Source organism: Dromiciops gliroides, chromosome 4 (assembly GCF_019393635.1).
Source record: "Dromiciops gliroides isolate mDroGli1 chromosome 4, mDroGli1.pri, whole genome shotgun sequence".
NCBI classification, from domain to species: domain Eukaryota; kingdom Metazoa; phylum Chordata; class Mammalia; order Microbiotheria; family Microbiotheriidae; genus Dromiciops; species Dromiciops gliroides.
Window position 1 is genome coordinate 410542568 of NC_057864.1, and position 27898 is coordinate 410570465.

Consider the following 27898-nt stretch of genomic DNA (forward strand, 5'->3'; position numbering starts at 1 on the left):
TTCAGACAATGCGATGAAAATATCACCACTAATAAAAATAGAAAAGTTAATGAGAGTATTATAGATGGATGATAGATTTTCATTTTGTTTTCCTGTATGAAAAGTCACTGAAGCATTTTCATGATGGGTAATTAATTTGTACTCTGGTAACAAGTGAATTGTGCTTTGTAATATTCAAATTATTGAATTCTTCCAGTGTGATATTCCTAAAAGACAGGTGTGACTTTTTAAACTATGGTGATCAAAAATGTCTGGTCTTTTCCTATTGTCTATTTAAACAATTCTTCGTGACATTTAATACTGTTTGTAATAATTTCCAGCCTACCATTCTGGGCTGCTCATGCATTACTCCCTTTGAACACACTATATTCCCACTAGATTGGCCTGCTTGTTCTTCCTTGGCCACTGTTCCATCTCCTATTTTTGAACCTCTGTACAGACTATATATATCCTATATTTGAAATATAGTCCTTTATCCCCTCCCCCTAAGCTTTCAGAGCCCATCACAGGTGTTGCTTCTTTTCTATAAGGCCTTTCCTGATTTCCTCACTCATCTTTTAGTTAAAGCCCTAATTTCCCCAATCTTCTCCAGGTTATTTTTGTATCATTTTCACATATACTTATCTGTGTGCACATTATTTATTTCTCCATACCAAGTGTCAGTTCTTTGAGGGCAAGGAGTTTCATTTTTTGTCTTTGTATCTTTAGTGCCTTCCACAAAATAGAAATTTAATAAAGACTTGTTGATTCATTTATGAGATGATTAACAATGTTAAAGTTAAAGCCTTTTAGTTACTATTGGAGAGGAAACGAATATTTGCATCAAAATTAATTCAGATATCAAGATTGCCTCTTATTTTAAATATACAACAGCTATGCAAATTACGAGTTTTAAATATGCTTTTATCTTCATAAAACACGTGTTTTAAATGGTGTATTTATGTTAATAGGGAGTACTGGATTTATCTGATATACATTCTCCACCAAAATCCCCAGAAGGAAAGATGACAGGCTCTCATACAGTACCAAGTAAGGTAAGTCATTTACATTGCCAAAATGAAAACCATTTCTGGGATTAAGATGTTATGTAGAAACCGCTTTTGATTTTCCATATTTATTGAAATGGTAGTGTCAGATATAGCTGTGTTTTGTAGTTGGCTGAAAAAGTATATCTTTCTTTTATCAAATATGAAGGCATCTTCTGTCTTTTTCTGTGATTTGTCACTAATACTTTAAATTCTGTTTTGTGAATGTGAATTTGTTGTGATAGCTACAAGTAGATTTGTTAAGTATATTTGTATGTTTTCACTTGGTGCAGTTTACAGTGCTATTTTTTTTTCCCTTCAAAAGAAAATTTACATGGTTTTTTATCTTAAAGATTCTGCCTGGGAATAATAGTCTGACTTTATAATGCAGTGTTATATACTAAATACTGTTAGTGTGGGTTTCTTTCAGCTTTCATTACAATGAAATTCTTCGATTTGGAGTTAAGAACAAAATTTGATCTGTTGTCTTGTTGAGGCTTGTTTTGCATTTTGCTTTTAAAATCACTGGCTGTCTGTTTTCTGATTATGTTCTCCTGTATTTTTTATGTTGTACTTAAAAAAATAAACTCAGGGAGGCTAAGTGATTTGTTCAAGTCTCACAGTCAATGTCAGAAGCTACATTTTAACCCACAACCAGTGTTCTTTCTACTACACCCTGTGGGGAGAGGATAGCTTAAAATGGTTTTTTGCTAATAGAAGAAAACAATTCAGGTGAACACTGGAGTTTAAATTTAGGGCGCCATCTGTTAAGGTTATGGTTGGTTGAGTGACTTGATTGATCTTAGTACTTAGGTTTCAGCTTACAGTAAAGGGAAGTATCACATGATCATATCCATGATAATTTGTATCAACTTTCTACTTTGTGTGTATTTCTTTATTTTCTTTTCAGTTTTTCTTGGTAGAGTTAATCTCAATGAGAAAAATAAAATGATGTCATGATGAAAGTGTCACTAAACATGTATCTTATCAATCAGATGAAAGTAGTCATTGCTTGACTATTCTATGCGCAGAAATTTGGAGAGAGAAAAAAACCCATTACTTTGGGGTGAATTGTTAGTTTAGTGGGGGTTTTTTGAGGTGGGGAGAATGGAAATCTTGAAATGTAATTTATTTACATTTTATTTCTAAATAGGCAAAAACCCCACTCTTTGACTATTTTATTTCTAGTTCTCTATACCAGTGAAGCAGGAAATAGCAGGATGAGAAATTCTTTTTGTTAGATTTCTTATCTATTAGACTTTTAAACTTAATTTTTCATATTAATTAAAATTTTAGAGAACCAGAATCCCAAGTATAAATCTCCCTTTTACTTCAATATTTCAAGGGTCTGTGATGCCATCTATATGAGCTATTCTTCCTCAAATTCAGATTGCAACCCTTCTGCAACTTAATAGGATGATCTTTAAGAGTTGCTGTGGCCACAAAAGCCATCATCTTGCAGCCAACCTAGTGAGCCTCTCCTGGTTGGTCCTTGAATGACAGATATAACATCTATCAGTGAGCCAACTTTTTTGGAAGCCTATTCAGTTTGGGTAAGACTTGCCAAAGCTCATGCTTCACAAGCATAACCTTTGAGACTCATGATTATCTCTATCCTGCAAATGAGGCATGTGAGAATTTTGTAGAATATAGTCTTTAAACCTTCCAGATTTATTATATCATTAAAATGAAGTAATGGTTTTCTTTATCTTTGTTTCTTGAATCATAAGGAATCAAGGCACTTATATAGTCACCTAGGAAATATGTCTGAAAAATATTTTCATAGAAATAATATTGTCTCAGCTCAATTATCGATAAATCTGTAGGTTGTACTCTCAGGAGTGTTATATTTTCCCTTCCCCTATTTTGTTTTCCAAGGGGAGGTTATACTTCTGTTTTACTCTTTATCTCTGGGATATAGGGGCTTTTAAATATGTATCAGATATCTAATAGTCCTCTGGTAATCCTAGAAATCTCTAACGAATTTACTCTAATCTCAAGCCCACCCTCATTTCAATTCTAGCCTGTTCTTTGAGGATGTCGGTTTATGACTTTCTTGCTTTCACTTTTTTGTCTTCCCCCAACTTTAAGGCTATTCAGATAACTAGATAGCTCTGAAAGTATTTGGGTAGTTTCCTCCCTGTAGACAGAAGTGGGCCCCAAATCAGACTCCTTGAACCAAATAACTTACCTTCTTAAATGAAATTAAAAGGGTAATGATTATCCAGCTTATCTTTGAATTGCCCTGGAGAAGTATGGCTATATCTGTGTCATCACAAATTATAGTTCTATATTATCCATATCTGGCTAAGCAACTATTGGAAAACAATTGCTAAGAATATGATTTATACCACAACGTGAACAGAAAGGAAGACAAGAAATTACCTTCAAGTAGAGATTTTCCATTTATTTAGAAATTGCCATTAGTCTTCATAAGAGTAGTTTATGAGCAATCCATTATTTCTTGATATTATACATAGAAGGATATGTATTTTGTGGTAAAAGATGTCATTTTATTCTCATGCTCAGATACCAAGGTATAAAGGACAAGGTAAAAAGAAGAAAAGCGGGGAGAAGGCTGGTGAAAAGGTAAAATGCATGAGAGCAAAAAGGCTGGCAAGTGCTTTTAGATCTATTAGGGAAAAGCAGCCTATGCTGAAGCATCCTAGTAAGTGGGTTTGTATTGGCATCATGATGTGCTTTTGATTATGAGTTTAAACACAAACTTCTTGTTTTATTTGGAAACATGAGTCATTCATTTGTGATGTAAAGAATATAAGAACTTACATGGTGCTTTTTATAAAACGAAACAAGTTTACTATAGTTGGCATAAGCATTTTAAAGTTCAGTTTTTACTGAAAGGAAAAATCACAAGGGTGTAGGTTAAAGATAAACTATAAATGTTCCTGTTTTAAGGTTTTTGTTGGGTAAATATAGATTTAGAATTTTTCCTGTTTTTTAAATGGATATATACCATTTACCTTCTATTATGCAGATATTTAGGATATTTGTATATCAATTTTAAAATTGAAAATTTTCTTAATTTTTAATCAATTTATATCTCACTGTGGCCTTTCTTCTTTCCCCAAAGCAGTTCCATATAATAAAAAATGAATATATATATATATATATGTGTGTGTGTATATATATTTACACACACATACATACTTATATATAAACATGTAATTTGTTCTCTTCAAGAACATACTGCTTAGTTGCAGTAATTTAAAATTTAGTTTTGTTTAGTTTCTTTATCACAGACCTCTTTACACCTATGTTATTTATTCATAAATCCTCTGATTAGTAAACTAGGGGGTAGCATGTGATTAGAAATGAGTTGATGATATAAGTAACAATTGCCATATTCTAATCCCCTTAAATCACAGATACTGATTAGACTTTAGATTAGCTACCTGGTTGTTTGGTGGTGGTTGTTTTTTTTCTTTTTTTTTAATTTAAAAACTAGGAGTCTAAAAGAAGCATCGTAAATAGATTTTTAAAAATTATTTAAAATGTATACATTTATTTAATGTTGCAAAATTCATCTTCTCTGTATTATGCTCTTATTGACTCTGAATATTTTTCTAGTGATTTACAAACTTTTTTTTCAAGATAAACTAATAGTTTCCAGGATCAAAGTCTCTTAGTCAAATTTGTTTTACAAGTATGGAAAAAAGGAAATAACTTCTTGAATCAGTTGGCAAATATTAACCCAGAGGATACTAAGAGGTTAACGTCCTTAACATTTAAAAAAAAGAACAAAAAACCCCTAAAACCTTTTTGTGGGGGTGTATTTTATGAATATATCTTTTAAGAATCATGTTAGGGTTATCACTGTGCTTTTGGATAAGATGGATACGACAGCTAAACAGTCACATTTGATTTTTGTCAAATTAACCCACATAGCATTGAGCATGATAACTAATTGATAGTGGTTGTTTGGCTCTTTGCTCTGTTATTTCAGTATTTTTGAACATGAACTATATCTACCACCAGCTTCTGAATTCCATTTTTTGTACACATTACCTCTCCTATAATGATAATTAGTACTCAGTGTTGTCTGCCTTTGGAACCATAGGTGATTTAATTGTTTGGACATATTGATGACCACTTATCAGACTGCTTGTTTTCTGAATATACAGCTCTATGTTCCCAAGGTGTTCCTGTAAGATATAGGAAATGTAACAGGAAAAGTCGGGAGACTAGGACCCATTTCAGAATCATATAGTTCCTTGGTTAAGTGTTTAAAACTTCACAACCTTATTCCAGCTCACCTTTACAGGCTTATATTGTACATTATGAGTTCATCACTTAACTGAAGTTACTCTCTCCAAAGTTACTAATGATCTCTTTTTAAAAAATAAATTTTTATCGATGTCTTTTACCTTTCCTACATTATCCATCCCCCTATCCCTTCCTTGCCTAATAATAATAATAATAATAATGCCTTATAATAAAATAATTTTTTTAAACGATGAAAATAAAGTTTTATCAGAACTAACCAACTTATTAAAACAGTCATTATGTTGAGTTTTCCACAGCCATATCCACACCTTTACAGAAATGTAGGGGCAGGTGTCTTCTCATTTCTTGGGTCCAGCCTTGATCATTATAACTTTTAAACTATTTCCTTTTGCTTTTCTGTCAGCTTTCACCACTTAAGTATTTTGTATTGCAAATCTATTGATTACTCTTTCCTTTCTTTATTGAAATTCTCTGCTCTTGGGTAATTTTTTCTAACCTGCTAATTGAGTTTTTTAGTGCATTGAGAGCTATAACTTCTGACATAAAATCATTCTTAATTTCTTCTATTAATTTATTACTCTTTGACTGAAATTTATTTTTCAGGTACACTTCATATTTTCATATCTCACTGATCCATTTTCCTTTGTCTTTTGATAATATTGAAGAGATCTTTGTAATATCTTTGCAGATTTTGTACTAATTCTTCTAGTTTTGAAATCTGTTAATTTACCTTCTTCTACTCTGGATTTTTATTGAGTTTTCTTTTTGAAATCTTTGGTGTTTCAATTCTTTCCCCCCAATGCTTCCTTTGTTAGTGAGTAACCTCACCAGAGTTAGACTGCCTAGTGACCTCAGTTTCCTCCTACTTTGGGGGATTTGTTATTCATAGGCCTACTGGTTGCCCTGAGTAATATTTGCAGGGAAAGGATTGATTCCTGGTGGATTTTCAGGCTCCTTCAGGTGTGTCGCACTAATGGGAATTGGTCTCCTGCCCTGCCTTGGTTTTCCTTTCTTTTCTAGTTGGGTTTAAATCATCACCTGCCACATTTTATAGGGTTGAGAGAGAGCAGGAAGGGTGTTTCTAATGGTTTCTACAGTCTTTGGGGTGGGGTGTATCCTCTAATCTAGGGGGCTACCCCAGATAGAGAACAGCATATTAACTTTTCCCACAGTCACTTTCTGATTGTTATAGGCTAAGGGGAGAGGAGGAGGACAGGTGTATTAACAAAGTCTTGGCAGCAGGAGAGGATTCAAACAAGGCAATAGGGGATTATGGCATGGGCTCTAGGCCTTGGGTCCTGCTGAAAATTTCAAGCCTGTGTGGCAAAGGTACTGAGTGATTTTTTTTTTCTTTTTAAAGGATTAGAGATTTCTGGTGTTAATTCATAAAGATTTTACCTTGGCATTGTTCTTTCTTTTTATATGTGTATCCTACAGTAATTGTTCTACTTCTGGCCCTTAATTCCCCTTTTGGGGTATTGGGGGGGGGGGTTTGGTGGGTTTTTTTGAGTGTTAGTAGGGCTTGGGGTTTTTTTTTGTTTGGTTTTTTTTGCCGGGCAATGGGGGTTAAGTGACTTGCCCAGGGTCACACAGCTAGTAAGTCAAGTATCTGAGGCCGGATTTGAACTCAGGTACTCCTGAATCCAAGGCTGGTGCTTTATCCACTGTGCCACCTAGCCGCCCCAGGGCTTGGGTTTTAACCCTCCCAGCCAGTGATATCTTAATTGACAAATCTGATGGCCTTTTTTTTCATCCTGTTAGAAACATAGCTAACCATTCTAAGTGTTGCACAGCTCAGTGTTAGCAGCTCTAGTGTTGGCAGCCCTAGTGTTGCTAGCACATTGATGTTCAAAAATCCCAAGCAGGCAGCATTTGGTGAGTGAAGGCTTTATTCATCTTCTAGAAGATGGGCACTCTTCTGAATGTGCCAGAGAGTGCACTGAAGTGAGGTCCCTCACCTCTATTTTTACCCCTCAAGGGGTCCCCTCTGACCAGTGACATTAAGGCCTTTTGATACCCCTCATTTACATTTCAGTTATTACTGTTGCTATTTATACAGAATAACAGTAACAGTCTAAGAACCCATCAGGTGATACCAGTTAACCAATCAGATTTTGCAAACTATGATACCAGGCCTTAGCCTATTCCAGTCAAGAGTGTAGGTGCCCCCTCAGAACAATACTGTGTTAACATACATAACTCTTTAAGAGAGAAAACCTGTCTTGGGTTTTGACCAATCAGATTGTGGTCTTAGGCCCCAACCTTATGATGGAGTAAAAATGTCCCCATTCCCCACTAAACAGTGCTTGTGTAAATACTTTTCAAAACAAAACTCAAGTCAGGGCTTGAGCTCTGAGTCATGTGGGGATCACCTCGGGCGCCTCAAGGTGAACCCCCAGCCCAACTCCCACAAAACCCTGGCCCTTCCTCAGGCCCTGCTCAAGCCTAAGGCTCAGGAGCCTCAGCTTGAAGCCTCGTGTTCTGAGTGGCCCCCTGCTGGGAGGTTGGGGGAGGGGGGAGCTGTTGGCCTGAAACCAGACTTACTCTCTGCCTTTAGGGCTCTGAGAAGAGTCCAAATATAGTCTTTTCTCTCAATCCTTATCCATATTGATCTCAGCATCTTTTTCATACTCCTTCCTTTGGGGCGTCTTGTAATGCTGTTCTCCCCTGATTCTCTTCTTACCTGTCTGACCTCATCTTCTCATTCTCTTTTTTTTGAATCATCATCACATGCACTGCTTTCTAACTGGTTTTACTCTAAGGCTCTGCCCTCTTTCTATTTGCTCTTTTGGTGACCTTCTCATTTCCCATGGGTTCAGTTATCTTCATACAGATCCATATATCCTGCTTTGTTCTCTCTTGAGCTCCTTTTTTTTGGGGGGGGGGCAGGGCAATGAGGGTTAAGTGACTTGCCCAGTGTCACACAGCTAGTAAGTGTCAAGTGTCTGAGGTGGGATTTGAACTCAGGTCCTCCTGAATCCAGGGCCAGTGCTTTATCCACTGAGCCATCTAGCTGCCCCTCTTGAGCTCCTTTTTAAGAAAAAAATAATAAAATTCAAATTTTAATCTCCCAGGAAAGGGAATAAGTTCCTTGAGGTCAAAGACTCACCTTTTTGTCTTTGTATCCTCAGAGCTTCACATAGTGCCAGGAACATAGTAGGTACTTAATACATACTTATTGATTGTAAGAATGTTAGGAATTATAAGGATAAATTGAAGAGAGTAATGAATATGAATGAAGAAAAGGTAAAAGTTGGAGACCTAGCACTGTATCTAGGGAGATAGTTTTGTTTACTTTGGAAACAGTTCATTTCAAATTAAAATTGTACATGTATTAATTGTATGTATTGATCATTAATGATAACAGATGGCACTTTGCATAACTTTACTGTAGATTGTCTGATATAGCAAAAAAGGGGCACATTTTCTTGTATTTGCTAGGGGAACCTTTTGGGATATTCCTGATAGTTCTGACCTAAAGTAGACAAGACCTAATTTTTGGAGCGTTGCAGCCATTAGGGAGATAATCATTCAGTGAGAAAATTGACAGTTTGTTAATACTTTGAGCTTATTGAATAACCTTAGCTTTTGATTAAGTTAAACACTCTGAAAGGTGCATTACCTCTTAAAGACCATAGAAGTTTCTTTTGGAGTAAGTTTTTCTATGACATCCTAACATTCTAAAAAAGTTAACGCATATAGCAGAACTATTGATTTGCATCAGATTCCCTTGCCCCCTTTAGTTTAAGAAAAAATTTAAGTGGGTTACTTTAATTGTTGTTTATTTTTGTATTTAGAGCAAGATGTTTCCTGAGAATTTTGTCATTTTTTCTCTTTTGTAATGGATTTTCACATTTAAATTTTTTGTCACTTGTGTTGTTCTTTTTAGGTACTTTCAGCTAAGACTTTCAGATAATTAATCTTAAAACAAGAAATAGTTTACCTTATGAAGATTAAGAATAAGAATACCTTTGCATGTGATGGTCAAGAAGTAGATTTTTTTACTCCAGTTGAAAAAGTAAAAAAAGATGTCATAAATACTACATGATTTTCACTAACAATACTATTGTTTCTTTAGTCTGAAACTCCTTTGTTATAGTGCAGATTAAGAAATTAAGTTAGAAAACAAAACTTGGTTTACTTGATTTTAAGCTAATTCTAATTCTAGCCACAGTAATAGTTTCCTACAGGAAGATGAAATGCACATTAGTGCTGATGGCAGGTAAGATAGTGCCAGTCAAAATTCACTAATAGTACTGTTGATTAAATCAGTGGTTATATTATTTATTTGTGTAAATATATATCTTGGAGTACTGATGATGCTGTATTATTTACTTGGGATTGATAATCAAAATAAGGTTTTTTGGATCCCATCTGAGGGGGTTTATTTACTGAAGTATGTATCTAATTATATTATTTTGCCAAAGGTCTAGCGTTAGGGCATAAGTCCTAATAAAGTCTTAAAGTAAAACCTAATATGCATAATGACCAATTATTTGTTAAAATCGATCATTGTAATGAAATATCTTGAAATGTCACTGTGAGTCTTACTCCCCAACAACTGGGAATCTAACCCTTTCTTCTCTGCCCCCCAAAAGGGAAGTTTTTCCTTTCTCATTGCTTTGATGAGAATAAATAACAAATAAGCAAATGTCCATTTATTTTAAAAGGCAGTTTCTAGGGAATATCATAAAATCAATATGGATCTAGCATAATTGCTTCACATTATATATCAGTACTAGTGTTTTCTTCCAGTATTTTTTTAAAATGTGTTTTTTTCCCCCCAGTCTAGGTATTCTCTTTACTTAGAGTGCCTTCCACAGCTTAATGGATAATGGTCATAAATCTGTCTTTTGGCAAGCCTGTGGTTGAAGCCTTTCCAAATTATGTTGGTTCTGTCAGAGTTTGTGCTCTGTTGGTATAACCTTCAAGAACCCAGGGTCATCGCCACACCATGTACATAACTTGCTTTTAGGACTATTGCTATTACCATGAATGGATAAAATCAGAATGATGACCCTGATGCACTACAGAATCCCAAAATATGTCATGTCTACCAGCATTAAAGAAATACTAACGTATAGTTAAAATATTTTTGGTTTTTTGAATCATATTTGGATTCTTTAAAAGACTGGCAGTCTTTGGCATATGAGGAGTGACTAAAGTAGTTGTCAAAGGTTGTCAAAGATGGAAAAGTTTTGGGGGAATCATTCAAGGTCTGTAATTGAGTTTTTTAAAAACATACCGTAAGTTATTGATTCAAATAAGTGGTAATCATTTCAAAATTAAAGCAGTTATCTTAGAATGCATTTATTCCAATGGGATAACATTCTACTAAATATTTTTTAGAACTCTACTCATGGGATTGCCTTTTGAGCCCTATGGCATAATCTTTTGAATATGTTATCATTAGGGACAAATCTTTATTCATTGGGGAGCGATTCCGTTTTTTGCAAATAGCCTAAAATTATTGATTGCTAAGGTTGGTGAGTGATTGGGGTGGGTAGTTTCATTTTTGGTTAACTCTAACAAATATGTGTTGTCAAAGCTGACAATCAACAGGGGGTTTCTTTTAACTTCTAGAAAAAGTTGTTTATATATCTTTATAGCCTACCCACTTAACCCTTCACAGTCTAACTGCTGATCTTATTAGTGAGCCTAAACTGTTTTCTTTGAGGTTACTGCAAATCTTTTAATCACTAAATCCTGTGTCCCCTTTTTAGGCCTCTTATCATTCTTTACCTCTCTGCAGTGTATGATGCTCTTTTCCTCCTGGATACTCTTTCCTCCCTGGCTTTTCTTAACATTGTTCTCAATCAACAAACCTATTAAGTACCTATTATGTGCTGGGTACTGTGCTAGGCACTGGAGATGGGAGTATAAAGAGTAAAACAATTCCTACTAGCAAGGAGCTTATATTCTAATGGGAAAGATGGCACAGACATCTATAAATTCATACAGCATAAATATATATTGAATAAATTCAAGTGTATGCAAAGTAGTTAAATGCAAGGTAGTTTGGAGGGAAAGGGCAGTATCATTTGGGGGAATGTGGAAAGGCATCTTCATTCAGAAGAGAATGCTTCTTAAATGAGATAGACTGAAGAGAAGAATCAAAGAGGAAGGAGGACATTTTAGGAGTGTGGGACCTTTTACCCTTTTGGTCCTCTCACTTCATGATTTTATCAGTTCCCACTACTCAGCTTATCAGTTCTGCTCAGATGAGTCCCCATATCAATCAATTTATCTCTCTCTCTCATATCTATCATCTATCTATCTACAATCCTCATTTTCCTCCTAAGCTCCAGTCTCACAGCAGCAACTGCCTGCTGGACATTTGTTTGGTGCTGTCATAAGGATCTTAAACTAAATATGTTCATAATGGAATTAATTATCTTCCTTCCAAAACCTACCCCTCTTTTTAATTGTTGTGTACCACCATCTTTCCATTCATTCTGTTTTGCTACTCTGGAGTGATCAAGCAGCATTTATTCTTTTTTTTTTTTTTAGTGAGGTTAAGTGACTTGCCCAGGGTCACACAGCTAGGAAGTGTTAAGTGTCTGCGGCCGGATTTGAACTCAGGTCCTCCTGACTATCCAATGCGCCACCTAGCTGCCCAAGCAGCATTTATTCTTAATCTTTTTTGTATCATAGACTCACCCTTTGGGCAGTCTGATGAAGCTTTATGGACCTGTTCTCAGAATGTTTTTAAGTGCACAAAATCAATTGGGAATAAACATTTATATAGTGCCTACTATGTGTTAGTCACTGCGTTTAAGCACTTTTACTAATATCTCATTTGATCTTCTTGAGAACCCTCCTAGTATTATCTTCATTTTACAGTTGAGTAAACTGAGGCAAACAGAAGTTGAGTAACCTGGCTACAGTCACATAGCTAGTGTCTGAGGCTAGATTTGAACTCAGGTCTTCCTGACTTCGGGCCTAGTGCTCTATCTACTGTGCCACCAGTTGTCTATTATTACCAAAAAACCTAATTATATTAAAATATAGATGGTTCCCCCCACCATCCAAGTCAGGAACCCTTTGAAATATATATATATACCACAGTTTTAGAATCTCCTATTCTATATTCTTCTTAACCTCCTTATCTAAGTCACTTTCCAAGTCTTAAAATTCTATCTCCACAATGTTTACTTCTCTATAGTCACTAACCCAGTTTAGGATTTCCTGTCCTCTGTGTTGCACTATTGCTTCTAATTGGTTTCCCTTGTCTCTCTCTTCTCCATTCTATCTACACCCCCCCCCCTTTACAATTAACAAACTGATATTCATACTAAAACACAGTTCTGACAATGTCACTCCCTTATTTGCCACTAGGATCTCATACAAATTCTAGCCTACCTTTTAAGACATTTATCATTCCTATTCACAGGGTTACTCTTTCAGCCAGATTAGCCTATTTTTCTCACATGCAACATTCAGTTGTCTATTTCTACTTTTGCACAGGCTGTCCTCCATGATTTGAATGCATTTCATCCTATCCTTGACTATGTAGAATCCCTACCTATAGGAAGCCTTTCCTGATCCCTCTAGCCTTTAAATGCCTTTCCCACCCTCATAATACTTTGTGTTTGCCTTGCACTTTATATATATATATATTTTTTTTATATACACTTCTCTTTATATATGTTACAATGTTCTTTTCACTCTACATTTCAACATTTGTTGAATTGGATGAATGAATTGCATGTGATCATAGATCATCAAAGTATTGAGGTATCAACATGGTTCCTTTGAAATGTACTGTATACATTTTGGTGTATTAAGTTCTGTATGCATGTTTTTAACCACTCATTTTTTTATAGTTGGACTTGGTGTAACTTTTTTTGGAATATTTACATAACCATTATAAACAAATATTAATTACATTAATGGTAAATAACATTCATTTTTGAGGAATTTTTTTTCAGCCCAAGAGGATGCTATTTAGTAAAATATTATTTCAATACAGTATATTATATGTTTTTAATCTGAGTTTCTATACCACAGAATGGGAAATTTTTGTTTTCTTCTCATGTGGATAAGATTTAGAATACTAGAAGATTAAAATTGACTTAATGATAGATTGCCATTAAAAATATTTCATGTGTTTTTGTCCCCTCCTTCCCCCCCCCCCCGGGGGCAATGAGGGTTAAGTGACTTGCCCAGGGTCACACAGCTAGTAAGTGTCAAGTGTCTGAGGCCAGATTTTAACTTGGGTCCTCCTGAATCCAGGGCCAGTGCTTTATCCACTGCTCTACCTAGCTGCCCCTCGTGTATTATAATACAAAATATCTGCAGTATTATTAGACTTTATTTTTTATTCTGTTACTGAAATACTGTCAACATATATCCTCTTCCCCATTAAAACAAAACAAAACACTTATTGTTTTTGCCGAGTATTAACTTCACATCATTTATTAAGTTAGTTACATGATTTATTGCTTTTACTATTTCTTTACATCAGAAACTTTGCTCTTTTTCTTTAATTGTTTTTATCTTATTGTTTTGGGATCTGCTGTTTCCAATGGTCTATCACCTCATTAGCTGTTCAGTTGCCTTCTGTTTTATGAAACTAATGTACTTTACAGTTTAAATTTTACAAAGAATTCAAGTTTAATTTGAAAGGTTCACTTTGAAATTTATGGAAAAAAGTCTTACATATTCTACTCTTATAAAGGTTGGTGAGGAATCAAGCATTCTTTTAGCATTTAAGTATGCTGTTAAAAATAGCAACTTGAGGGGGCAGCTAGGTGGCACAGTGGATAAAGGACCAGCCCTGGATTCAAGAGGACCTGAGTTCAAATACGGCCTCAGAAACTTGATACTTACTACCTGTGTGACCCTGGGCAAGTCACTTAACCCTCATTGCCCCGCAAAAAAAAAAATAGCAACTTGACATGAATTTCTCTTCAGTTATGGAAATACTTTTTTCAGTGCCAGCTGTATGTTATAATGAAAGATGTTATGAAATGAGTTTAAATTTTTTGGAAAACATTTTGTGATGAAAAAACTACCATTTCATTGAGTTTTATCCCATTCTATCTGTTATTATATCTGATTTTAATATGTATATATATATATATATATATATATATATATATATGGCTGCCTGTAGTTAGGGCTTTAAATAATAATTGAGAATAAACTCCATAGCATTGGTACTATACTTTATCAATCTTCTGTTACTTTGTGCCAACCATAAAATTATCCTAGCTAGTATTCGGAAGTATGAGAAGGAATGTTCAAATAAATGGGAAGGGAGAAACCTACTTAAAAGGCATCATTAAGGTAGATCCCCCCCCCCCAATTTTAATCAGTTGTTTTAGTAGTGAGGTGGTAGGACAAATGCAACTAATGTTCTCCTCAGTGATATGTTATACAAGATGTCCTAAAAGTTATAGTGCAATTTCAAGCTTTTGAAGCTTCAAAGCTTGAAACTACACTAAAGACTTCTGGATTCTGTATTGTGGTATTTGGATAGTGTATGAAAACCACTATATATGCTTATGAAGAATTCTTTTGTTTGTATTTAAGTGGAGGAGCTTGCTTTTTCTGTGTTTATTATTTATTGCATCTAATGTTTTATAAGTAGAACTAAAATTTATTTAGGAAGTTTTAAGATGAAGTCACAAAATATATGTATATATTTTATATATTTATTTATATAAATGTGTTTTTATGTATATATATGTGTGTGTGTGTATATATATATATATATATATATATATATATATATATATATACACCAAGGAATTATGATGAATTTCTTTCATTGCAAATCTTGCAAATATTTGAGAAAAGTCTTTTTGTCCTGTATTATAAGTAGTCCTATCTAGAAGCAAGAAGAAATAGATTAAATATTTTAAAATCCTGTTCAGTGCTTTGCTTGCTGTTGGTTCAAATAAGCAGTTATTAAACACCTGTTATATAAAAGGCATTGGCTAAATAGAAATACATATGTGTGTGTATATGCATATATATAAATCATCACTCTTAACTGAATTTAAAATATCTGAAAATGCGTGATTTTTCCAAGGAGGAAGATGTATGTCAATGTTTTCTTTTTTAAATTTCATTTTAGAAGACCACTGAAACAAATCAGAGTGATACAAGTATCTCCTCATCAGAAATAAAGTCCAAAAGCCTTCATCTCTTAACCAGTGAAACAAAACTTGGTTCTTCCTTAAACAATAGAGCTTTGGATGGCAAAGACAAAGCTGGTCGAGGTTCCCATGAAGATGACGTAGATGGAGATTCTTTCTTTGATGATCCCCTTCTTAAGCCTGAAAAAAGTTATGGTTGGTGAGTGAATCTTGCCTTGCATATAAAGTATCACATTTCTTGATGATTTCAAAGTATGCCTTCTAAATATTTAGATTTATAGTTTAAGGACATTCCTTAACTATTTTCAGAGTTGTAGACTAATTTATCACATAAATCTTAGACTTTTAGAAAATGACTTTAATGAAGGAAAAATGCCTACAAATAGAAATTAATTTTTTATGTTAATATCAGACCAAGAATTGACATATATATGTGTGTGTGTGTGTGTGTATACATATATATGTATATATATTTAGCATAACTTCTCACTTTTCATTATGTTCCATAACTTCTTTACTCTTTCACTCATACTGTTTATAGGACAATAGTTAGTCACAGAACAGACTAGTATATAATATTAATGCTGTAAGAGTATTATTGACAGCATCCCTCATGCCTTTTTCTACATTTTAAATCATTTCTGAGGGACAATGCCAAAATTTTCAGGCCTTGGCCACTTTAGATCAGGAGTTGGCAACCCACTGTGTATGAAGGATACAGGTTGGTTAGTACTTTCACACACACTAACCTTTGAGACTGTGCAAAGGAATGGCTGCACTATCCAAACTCTATTATTCCCTAGATAAAGAGAATGGGTAAAAAGGTTGCTACCCTTTCCCATTTCCCATATAAGTACTACCAAAAATTGTGTTACTATAAGAGTGACCTATATTCTCACCTTTGTTAACAGTAAGCAAAAAAAAGAAAAAAAGAAAAAAGATTATTCCTGATAGGCCATGAGAAATGGGGGCCCTCCAACCTGACATGTGACTTTTTTCAGATTGCTTACTCTTTTAGGTAATACTTTTCATAGATTGTATTGGCATGGCATATTTTTGTTTTGAAATAATGATCTTTTAAGGACTTCATTAGAAATTTGTAAAATTGGGGTAACTAGGTGGGGAAGTAGATAAAGCACCAGCCCTGTATTCAGAAGGACCTGAGTTCAAATCACGCCACAGACACTTGACACATACTAGCTGTGTCACCGTGGGCAAGTCACTTAACCCTCTTTGCCCCACAAAAAGACAAACAAACAAAAAGAAATTTGGAAAATTGAAGTTGGAAAGAAGACTGAATTCTTATTCCATTCACTTCTTTATAGGTATTACAGCATTTAAGGAACAATCCATCCATCCACCCATCTATCTATCTAATATGTATCTTATATATCACTTGTCTGTCTGTCTATCTATCTATCTATAATTATTTTCCTTGTCTAGACTCTGGATAACATTCACTTGAACTTTCTATCAGTGTAAAGAAATGTTTTTCTCTTTTTACTTAATGTTTAGGTAGGTATAAAGATTATAATATTCGCTGACGTTTTTATTTAGTGCTACACCACAGGAAAAAGATATGTAGGCTTTTAGTGCTAGCGATGACACTGAGAAGCAAAACAGTTCTAAGAAAACAAAATTCTAATGAATTAGAAAAATATATTAGACCACTTCCCTCATGTTTAATTCTTCAGTATCTCTTGTTTGTTCCTTTGCAGACAGTACTGTTCACTTTATTCTGTTAGCTATTTGCCAGTAGGTACACTTATTCATATGTAAATCTTTTTCTCCTGGCTGCCATTTCTTAATGTGGGGTGAAAAAGGGCTTCCGATAAAAACAGTGACACTGAAGATGACATTGAAGATTTGTTTGATATAACAGATCTCAAACAAAACTCTAAAAAGAGGTGAGGAGGTAATTTCTTATTAAATGTCTTGGTGCATGAATTTTTTGATATTTCCTTCTTCCTATTTTCCTAGTAGGCACACCAAAAACTTTTGAATCTGTGATTTGCATAGTAAAGGTTCTATATTTTCTGTATATAAACATGCTTTGAGTAGCTTAGGTTATGAACGGTAAAAGAATATATTAGAAACTATAAGTTATATATTTGTTTTCCTAATTAGGAAAAGTGAATCAAGCAAGCAAGTTGGAAGCCTTGCATCACTTTCTGATGCACCACCATTAAAAAGTGGACTTAGCTCCCTGACTGGAACACGTTTACTAAAAGAATCTGAAAGTAAGTACTCCAAAAGTTACCAAACCCCACATGTTCCTGTGATGTGACTTTGGTTTGGTTTGACAGTGGAAAGAGTACTAGATTGAGAGTCCAAAGATCTGGGTTGTGTCCATAAGCAAGAGAACTAAACTTTGAATGTCATTTGTAATACAAGGATGAAAATATTCTCATTGCTTGTCTCATTGGGATATTATGAAGATCAAATGAGGTCATAATTGTAAGGTTATTTGGAAACTTTAAAAATGTTATAGATTATTGTTATTATTTGGACCTAGAATTATTTTTTATATATTTTTTTCTATTGTGATTGAGTCTTTGTTAGGTTTAGATTACAATGCTTTTTCAGGGTTTGTGAAGTCTATATAGTCCTAGTTTCTAATCACTATAGGAAGATTATTAATAGCTAGCATTTATATAGTGCTTTAAGGTTTGCAATGCATTTTACAGACATCTCATTTGACCTTCACAAGCATCCTGGGAGGTGTTATTATTAGTCTCCATTTTACAGATGAGGACACTGAGGCAGACAAAAATTAATCATATTGTCCATGGTTATACAGCTACTACATGGATCCTCCAGGAACTTAGATTTAAGGACAGATGACTGTACAGAGAGTGCATTAATATATTGTTTATGCACAAGTGATAGTTGTAAAGAAAGAACCTGCATATGTCAAGAATGCATGATATACTTTTTAAATATTCTCAGTATGTAAGAAAGAATAGGGTATAGAGAACTAAGCTGTGATTTCATTGGTACAGGGAACTCATGGATGAGGAAATATCTTTGTACCAATGCTGTTTGGTACCTTCTCTACAACTTTGAGTCCTAGAGAGTTGCCTGGAAATATCAAACTCAGGTCTGGCAGGCAAAACTCTCTAGTGCACAGAATCAGATTAAAATGTAATTGGGAGGGGAAGCTAGGTGGCGCAGTGGATAGAGCACTGGCCCTGGATTCAGGAGGACCTGAGTTCAAATCCGGCCTCAGACACTTGACACTTACTAGCTGTGTGACCGTGGGCAAGTCACTTAACCCCAGTTGCTTCACCAAAAAAAAAATGTAATTGGGAAATGTTTCACAGAATAAAAAAAATACAGTGCAACATCTATAATGTTCATTTGTTTAAGTGTGTGTGTGTGTGTGTGTGTGTGTACACACACATATTATATATATGCATATTACACACACACACACATTTATTCTGCTGGTCTAGAAAACTGAGGAATTCAGTGACTTAGCCAGGTTACAAAGCTAGTTGGTGTCAGAAGTGACACTTGAACCCTGGTCTTCTCAGATATAAGGTTAAGGTTTTCTCTACTGCACCATATTTCCTCAAGAGTGAGGGAGAATAACATATCATTCAACTTGAAGTATAAATTGCAAGTAATCTATTACAGTGTTTCCTAACTCCCAGTTAATTACTCAGCTTATGAACTTAGTATGCACACTATTAGGCTCAGTCATATATATATCAAGCCATCTATAGATGTTTCCCCACCCACCCCCCTCCACCCAATCACATCAACCTCCTATCCCTTTCCTATCTTGATTATCATCATAGCTTTGGAAGTGGTGATCTCTAGTATACTAAAGGTAGATTGTTTGGGGTGAGGGGCATTTGGTCACTGAAGACAAATACATGAGAAATAAAGACTGTGCATACTAGTGAGCAAGTATGGAATAAGGGAGCCAAATTATAGAAAGAAACGAGAAGGACAGAGGGAAGAAAATGGGAGTAAAGTGGATTTTTGGAATGTTTGTGCACTTTGTGTCCAGTAAAAAGTTGCTGCAGTGTTTTATGAAAGAGGTTAATGTAGTTTTTGAGGACAAAACATTTCATTGATGTCATTTAAGCCATTGAAAAGGAATGCCATATAATATAATCAGACAGTTGATAACCAGGGCCTATTGATCTTTAACCAGTCTTTTTTATACCATTATATTTGTATCATGTAAACAACCTCCATGCAATTTTAAAAAGAGAAATTTTAAAGATCATGTCCTAGTAGTTAATAGTATTACAAAAAGATAATTATGTTTGCTAATTAATTGTTGTTTTTTTCCCTCAGATACAAGGGGAAGCTCAGTATTAAGAGATCTGAAAATGGTCAGTGATAAAATTGGATCACTTGGATTAGGTAACTAAATTCTCCATTTTAATATGTTGTTAAATTATTTTTGGCATGGTATCTTCTAAAAAAGAATCGAAAGTCATAATCATCAGTTTGCCACTAGTTAAACTGCACTGGCAATTTGCTTTTAGAGGTAGATTAATATAGGTGTAAGGGTAGCCTATTTTTTTGGCACCTGAATGGAGGTATTTAGTATTACTACTTTGTGCAGAGCATGTATACTATATAGTATGGAAACACTGATACTTCAAGGATCTGTTATTTTATTAGTGTAATTACTCTTGTTTTTGTTTTTTGTTTAAATTTTTTATTCATTTTAAACTTAAATACAAAAGACTGTGTGACTCTGGGCAAGTCACTTAACCCTCATTGCCCCACAAAACAAAACAACAAAAGAAAAAAACAATTCTAGGTACATAGCAGAACATAGGAGAGGATTCAATATAAAACAATAAATTTCCATTTCAAGAAAACCTATATAATAAATACTACACATTATTTTAAAATTTTCAAAGCTACCCAGCTTTTCTTTGCTTCCTTCTAGGTTTTCTTTTGTTCTCTGCTGTACCTTCTTCCCCCTCCCCCCCCTCCCCAGGCTACACTTATATGTGGATATCCGTGGATATCTATAAATATATACACATATGCTTATATATACACATACATTATACATACATATACAAATGCATATATATAAAACTGTAATGCATATTCTACTTTTCATCTCATTTTCTGGAGGTCTACAACATCTTCTTTCATTGGTACAAATCTTTTTATGTTTTTCTAGATTAACCAGTTCATCAATTCATACACCACAGCAGTATTCGAACATAATCACATCCTATCTGAGAGATTGTCTATGAAAGTTTCTTTCCAGTTTTCTGCATTCATCTATTCTTGACTACATTGATTTTATTTATACAAGAAAATTTTAATTTAAGATAATCAAAGTTATTCATTTTATACTTCAACAATGCTCTCACTGTATTTAAGTTTAAAGTCTCACACTGCTGAATCTCCTTCCTTTACATCTTTTTTTCCCTTGGTTTCTTTGAAATTCCTGACCTTTTGTTCTTTCCAAATGAACTTTGTTAGTCACGCATGGTCTTCAGACAGGGTGGGCCCATTCTTGATGCCTTTTCAGTTTAATATGACCTGTTGGAACTTGTGTACTACTGATATGGCCTTCAGGAACCCAGGATAATCTCCATATTATGATTAGGCCTTAGAGTGGGCCTTTTAGATGAGGTTAAGGAAAATAAAAATGTCGAATAAGACAGATCACTGTTTTCATTATATTCTTAATTTAGAGGAGAATCAAACACATCCACAAGTAACTAACATAGTTTAATGTATGATAAACAATTTATAGAAGTGAAAATAAAGTGTAGTGTGAGAGAGGTATCAAGAGAGGCTTCTGGGGAGTGTGCCAAGAATATGAGTTCCCTAAGAACAAGGTTTTTATTTTTGCTTTTCTTTGAATCCCCAGCACTTCATATATTGCCTGGAATAAAGTAAGCACTTAATAAATGCTTATTGACTACTGACTGACTGAAGGAGGAGAGATACCTTTTACTTACCAAAACCTCAACTGATGTGAAAATTCAATTAAAGGCACTGAATCATTATTTCTCCTTAATGGAAATCCTAAAAAAAAAAAACTTTGAGTGATAAGCATCACAATGAATAGGTCATTTCTCACAGTCTAGCAATAGATATTAATTTACTGGTTGAGAACCCAGATCCAAGGCAAATGGAGCTAATAATAACCCAGGAAACTTTCTGGTTGATGTCTGCTACCTCAATAAATAGTCATTTTTTCTTAATTTATTTCATTATTACTGAATTATCTTACCATCCTTTTTCATTGCAAATACATACTGTTTCTTTGAGAAAATGTCTTTGGAGGGCCAAAAGACTGACATTGGCTTTTTCTTCCTTTCCTGACTCTCCCTCTTTTCACTGGCTGTCTCCTAAACCTGGAATGTTCTCACTCTTCCTGGCTTCCTTGAATTCCTATATAAAATCTCAGCCTTCTACAACAAACCTTTCTTTCTCTTTTGTTTTTTGTTTTTTTCTTTTAGTGAGGCAATTGGGGTTAAGTGACTTGCCCAGGGTCACACAGCTAGTAAGTGTTAAGTGTCTGAGGTTGGATTTGAACTCAGGTACTCCTGACTCCAGGGCCGGTGCTCTATCCACTGCACCACCTAGCTGCCCCCAAACCTTTCTTAATCCTCCTTAATGCTAGTACCTTCGTTCTATTTATTTCCAATTTATTCTGCATATATCTTGTTTGCATATAGTTGTTTTCCCCATTAGACTGTGAACTCCTTGAGAATAAGGACTATCATTTGCCTTTCTTTGTACTTTCAGTGTTTACCACATAGTAGGTGCTTAATAAATGCTTGTTGATTGACCTTTGGAATAGCTTTGTGATTTATGAATTGACTTGTCTATATAAAAAATATTTTAATAAACCTCAGATCTAGTGGTTAGTTATAACCAGTTATTTCGTGTGTGTGTGTGTGTGTGTGTGTGTGTGTGTGTGTGTGTGTGTGTGTGTGTGTGTGTGTGTGAGAGAGAGAGAGAGAGTTGGGGTTAAGTGACTTGCCCAAGGTCACACAGCTAGTAAGTGTCAAGCCTGAGGCCATATTTGAACTCAGGCCCTTCTGAATCCAAGGCCGGTGCTTTATCCACTGAGCCGCCTAGCTGCCCAATTTATTTCATTAATTTAAATGACTGTGTTACCATATTGGCTTAAATATATACTCCCTGATTCCTCTGTGTTCCTCACACCCCAGCACACACACAGAACTAACTTTAACAATAAGAAAAATAGATAAATATACACTGAAAAATCAATTAATTAGTCCATGTTTAGGCAGACTTCAAGCCAGAATTTGGCAGGAGTGGAAGAGGGAGAAAGATCACTTATATTGCAACCAATACATTATATATAAATATGTAATATATGTAAATACTTATTCCACTGGTATGATTACTTTGAGTTCTTAATTCACAGTCAATTTACATCCTATTACCAGTAAGTTGGAGTGGAATTTCCTTTCACTAGCTGATTCATACTGAATAAGGTTGCAGTTTCTGACAAAAGGCTGTACCTATGTGTGCTGCAAATGACCCCATATGTCTTAGCCAAAAGTTTCCAAAAATTTGTGCTAAGGAGGGCAGCAAGGTATGATAAGGATGGGGCAGTTGTGACTGTGAGACTTTAACAATCTAACTTCACTTTCAATAGCTGTCAAGATGGTTATTGTTTATCTTTAAGAGGGCATAATATGGCTCTCACTGTTTCCTGTTGTCTGTATCACCATCCATTAGAAAACTGCTAACCCTCACTATTAGCCATGTTATAACTATGGCAGCCAATCGCTTCCTTTCTGTGTCTGCATAATACTCTACATAATATGTATTTGGTAGTAAGGTGAAGTCTTTTAGTTTGTGAGAAAGCAAGGCCTGTGTTTCACTGTGATAATAGTTATTGCTGCAGATTGGAATGTGGCCCTATTGTGCAGCAACAGCTGAAGCTTTATTGGACAACCACTGAATATAGTTCATGAGAGTCTTGGTCCTGGGCTCTTGAAGCGGCAAGAATTTTGGTTGTGGATGTAACATGAAATCAAATACAAAACTTGGCTTTCTCCATTCCAGTAATTGTATTTTTAATTGAAAGTTTTCACTTCATATTCTCCCCAATTTATCTTTTATTAGAAGTTTCATTATAATTTTCGTTATTGGCAGATTGTGTTAGTAACATAATTGTTCTTTTCTGATAAGAGAATGTGTTTAAGGTTTATAAGGAAATGAATTAATTTAGATGTACTTCTGAAATGAAAGTTTTTTCTAGTGTGAAATATTAGCTAACAACTTTTTATTTTCATGCTATAAACATTTTTTATTGAAATGACTGTTATTTACTTTTATTAAATGATTCTACAAAATCCAATAATATTTTAAAGGGAACATTTACTTTAGAATGATATATCTCTAGATAAAGAATTGTGTGTATTTGAATATGTGTGTATATATGTATATTAAATTAATTTTTTTTAAATTCAGGAACTGGAGATGAAGAGGAGTACATGGATGATTTTAATAGGTAAGAAAGACATTTTCCCAGTAGACAAATATATTCAAGTAAACATACTTGTAAATAATTTCTGAAGACATTTTCAAAAATGGGAAATAAACCCTATTTAGAATTTATCATTATACTCAACTTCTATTTATTTTCCCATCAACATAGATGCCAACAGAGGAGTAGTTAATCCAAAAATTATTTACATTTAACTTCAGGGAATGTCCAAAAAAGATTTATAGGGGTAGCATAGAAATTCACTAAAATAGAATAACTTAAGATTGTGGTGACTGTGAAGACCTAACACATGAACAAACTCAAAGCTGTTAAACTACTCCTTGATATCTATTTTAATTCTCCCTCCAATTTAGTAGGCAACTGTCTTAACACCAACCGAGGTATAGACACCTGCTCTACCATAACACCCTATGGACCTCTGACCCATGCCATCAAATCTACCCTGAAGCTGAACTCTTTTATTTGGGTTTCTTTCCCAGTTAGAATTTGAGCTCTTTGACAGCAAAGACTGCCTCTTTTTTCTTCTAGCTCAGTGCTTTGACATATAGTCAGTGCTTTAGAAATGCTTTTGCATTTCTGACTCAAACCTTCCTTAAAGAAGGTATAGTCAGTTTGGGGGTTTTCAGAAGGCTTTTGTCACACACAAAGTAGATGTGAATAATATAACATTAACATGCTTGACATGTTAAAGAAGTATACAGGCAGGTACTTATGTTGAGTTGCCAAATTTGAAAACAAGATTTGCTACAAATAAATTTAAATATAATCTTAACCTTCCGTGCTTATCACCTAAACGTATAATCCATATAGTTTAATTATAAAACAAATCTAGTTATTATAGAAACTTATTAGATAAAAAATATAGTTTAAGAAACTATATCAAGGATTTGGGCTATTGATCCATCCACAATGTATATATAAATACTTGAGAATAATGGATAAATTTTTTGGTCTTAGGCTGAATGATGAGGAAACTCCCACTAATAATGTAGATCAACAGCTCTTGTAATTTATAGTTTTAGAGGGGTGCAGGGTGGGTCCCTGAGAAGTTAGCAACTTGTCCAGTGTCTCATATCTTGTATATCAGAGGTAAGACTTGAACTCATCATCCATACTCTCACATCAACCTTCTGTCTGTTATGCCACTCTGCTTTTCAAAGGATATTTAACATCTTTAATTAAGCATTGTTTAGTGTATGTTGCTCTGATTCTTGATTTAAGTGGTTAACATAGGGTAATTATTACAAATGATTTCTCATCCTCACAGTTCTTTTTTCTCTAATGATTTCTCATCCTCACAATCCTTTTTCTCTTCCCTTTCTACAAATAGTACCATAAGTCATCGCTCAGAGAAAAGTGAAATAAGTATTGGTGAAGAGATAGAAGAAGACATTTCTGTGGAAATAGATGACATCAACATCCATGATAAAGTATGCTTTTATACATGCATGTTTTCATTGAATGATCTCTTTTTCAAGAAATGCTTTATTGAATTTGTAGAGTAGAGAAGCTTTATATACAGTTGAGGTTTGTTAATTTATACTCTTGGGATACTGTAAGTATGAAGGAACAGAAAAGGAAAAATAACTGAACATAGTTTGGTAGGTACACTACATTTTTAGAAAGCAGATTTTGGATTATGAGAAATGGAGAGGTAGGATCTCATGACTTAAAATGCTTCAGGGGATGTCAGCCTAAGGTAAATTAGAGGTACTCTAGAATAAAATTCCAATGAGACAAAAGAAAACAATTCCAATAAGGAGGAAAAAATTTGTTTTGTCTGAGGAGACTGATATAATTATACAGTTAAAAACACCAGCCAACTTAAGAAATTTTTAAGACTGTACAGAAAATGAAAGCGGAGCAATCAGTTTAAGAGTGTCACACTTATAATGAGCTGAAGCCAGCAAGGGGAAGGGCAACCTAAAAGGGCTTTTTTACTTATAACGGGGAAAAAAGGAGAATCAAAGAAGGGATCAGACCCTTTGCTTGGTGTAGATGAGATGATAATAACTGACAATAGAGAGAAGATATAGTTACTGAATTTTTATTTTATTTCTGTTTTCTATGCAAAGGAGAATGACCTTTATACCGGAAATGACAGAACAAAAATGACTAACAGAGTTGATGCCTAAGATAAGTAAGGAGATAGTAGGAGAGTACTTAGCTGTCCTTGATGAATTCAAGTCACCTTTCCTAGAAGAGCTGTATCTACAGGTCTGAAAGAACTGGCATGTGATTGCGAAGTCACTGTCAGTGATAATGGAAAGATCATCGAAAATAGGAGATATATCACAAGATTAGAAAGGGTCAGAAGTACCAATTTTCAAAGAAGGGAAGAGAATTGAGTCTTTAAAATGTAGGCTAGTAAACTTGACTTAGAGTTTTAAAAAATTCTAGAAGGGCGTATTAAAGAGATAGTTGGCATATAACTAGGAACCAAAGTAGTGATTACAAAGAGCCAGCATGGCTTCATCAAGTCATGCCTGGTTAGTCTCATTTTTCTTTTTTGACAGGATTACTAAATTAATAGATAAGGGGACTGCTGTGGATATAGTTTACCTAGAGCTTAGCAAAGCTGCTGGTAAAATATCTCATGCTCTTTTTGTGGAGAGATAGAAAGCTAAGGATTATACAATAATATAGATAGATTCAGAAGTGATTGGATAGTCGGACTTGAAGAGTACTTACTAATACTTTGATGCTGTCATGGCAGGTATTCTGTAGTAGAGTAACCCAGGAATTTGTTTTGACCCTGTACTGTTAAACAATGTTTTTATAAATGACTTGGATAAAGGTAGAGAACGATATGCTTATCTAGTTTTCTGATGACAGTGGAAATGATAGTAAATGCATTGGATGACTGAGTCAGGGTACATAAGGATCAATCCTTGTGGATTTATATTGACGTAATTGTAAAATGTAATTTCTTTTTTTCATTCTGTTTTTATTAGATGTTTCCCAATTACATTTTAATTTGGTTTGGGTCACATTCCAGAGTATTATGGACCATGTCTCATGTTTAGATGTTTCCCAATTACATTTTAATTTGGTTTGGGTCACATTCCAGAGTATTACGGACCATGTCTCATGTCCTCTCCTCCTGGATGTTCTCTCTTCCCTGGATTTTCATGGCACTGCTCTGTTATTGTTCTCTTCTTGCCATATGAACCAATTCTTTTTGGTTGTCTTTGTAGGTTCATCTTCCATATCATAGCATCTGTGTGTGGGCTTTTCCCTTAACCCCATTTTTTTTTTGCATATTCTCTGTTGGTGATCTCATCAATTACTATGGGTTTGCCATCTCTATCCAGATATATATCCAGCTTTCATCTGTTTCCTGGGCTCCTGTCCTGAATCTCCAGTTATTGTAGGCTACTTCTACATGAATATCCCCAAAGTATCTCAAACTCAACATATCTCCTAAACCCACCCCTCCTTCTAACATTCCCATTTCTACTGAGACCACCACCTTTCTTCCAGGCACTCATATTTATAATCTAAGAGTTATTCTTGATTTTTTCCCTCTCATCCTTTGTATACAATCTGTTGCCAAGTTTCAGTTTGCAAAGTGCTTTACATATATTATCTTGTTTGATCCTAAAAACAACCCTGTAAGCTAGATGCTGTTATTATCCTTACTTTATAGTGAGGAAACTGAGGTTGAGAAAGGTTCAGTGACTTGCCTAGAGTCATACATCTGGGAAGTGTCAAGGATGGGTTTTGAACTCAGGTCTTTCTAAAGATTCCAAATCCTGACACCTTCCACTACATCATATGACTTCCTAGTTTTGTCAGTTGCACTTCCTTGGTATCTTCTACATTAATTCCTTTTTCTTTGTTCACATGGCAACCACTCCAGTCCAGACTACTTCCCCCCTTACATACTTTGTGTTCTAGGCAACTGCTTTATTATCTGTAATTTGTCCATGACATTTGTTCTTCCATATCTATTCCTGTAATAGGCTTTCCCCCATTCTTGGCATGCTCCTTCTCATTTCTACCTTTTTTAAACTATTCAATGCTCAGCTTAA

At 34.6% G+C, this 27898-nt stretch overlaps 1 protein-coding gene across 4 annotated transcripts in view; it reads left to right on the plus strand.

The window, feature by feature from the left end:
* Window positions 1–27898, plus strand: part of CEP43 (centrosomal protein 43) — a 57395-nt gene that overhangs the window by 22439 nt on the left and 7058 nt on the right. The window contains exons 6-13 of one of the 4 annotated variants that reach the window (XM_043963463.1): window positions 951–1034; window positions 3555–3614; window positions 15355–15575; window positions 17200–17283; window positions 17504–17616; window positions 19688–19756; window positions 23828–23867; window positions 25195–25294. In XM_043963463.1, coding sequence (XP_043819398.1) covers window positions 951–1034; window positions 3555–3614; window positions 15355–15575; window positions 17200–17283; window positions 17504–17616; window positions 19688–19756; window positions 23828–23867; window positions 25195–25294 — 771 coding nt within the window. The remainder of the gene's footprint in view (window positions 1–950; window positions 1035–3554; window positions 3615–15354; window positions 15576–17199; window positions 17284–17503; window positions 17617–19687; window positions 19757–23827; window positions 23868–25194; window positions 25295–27898) is intronic. The other 3 variants (XM_043963464.1, XM_043963465.1, XM_043963466.1) reach the window with 3 other exon arrangements.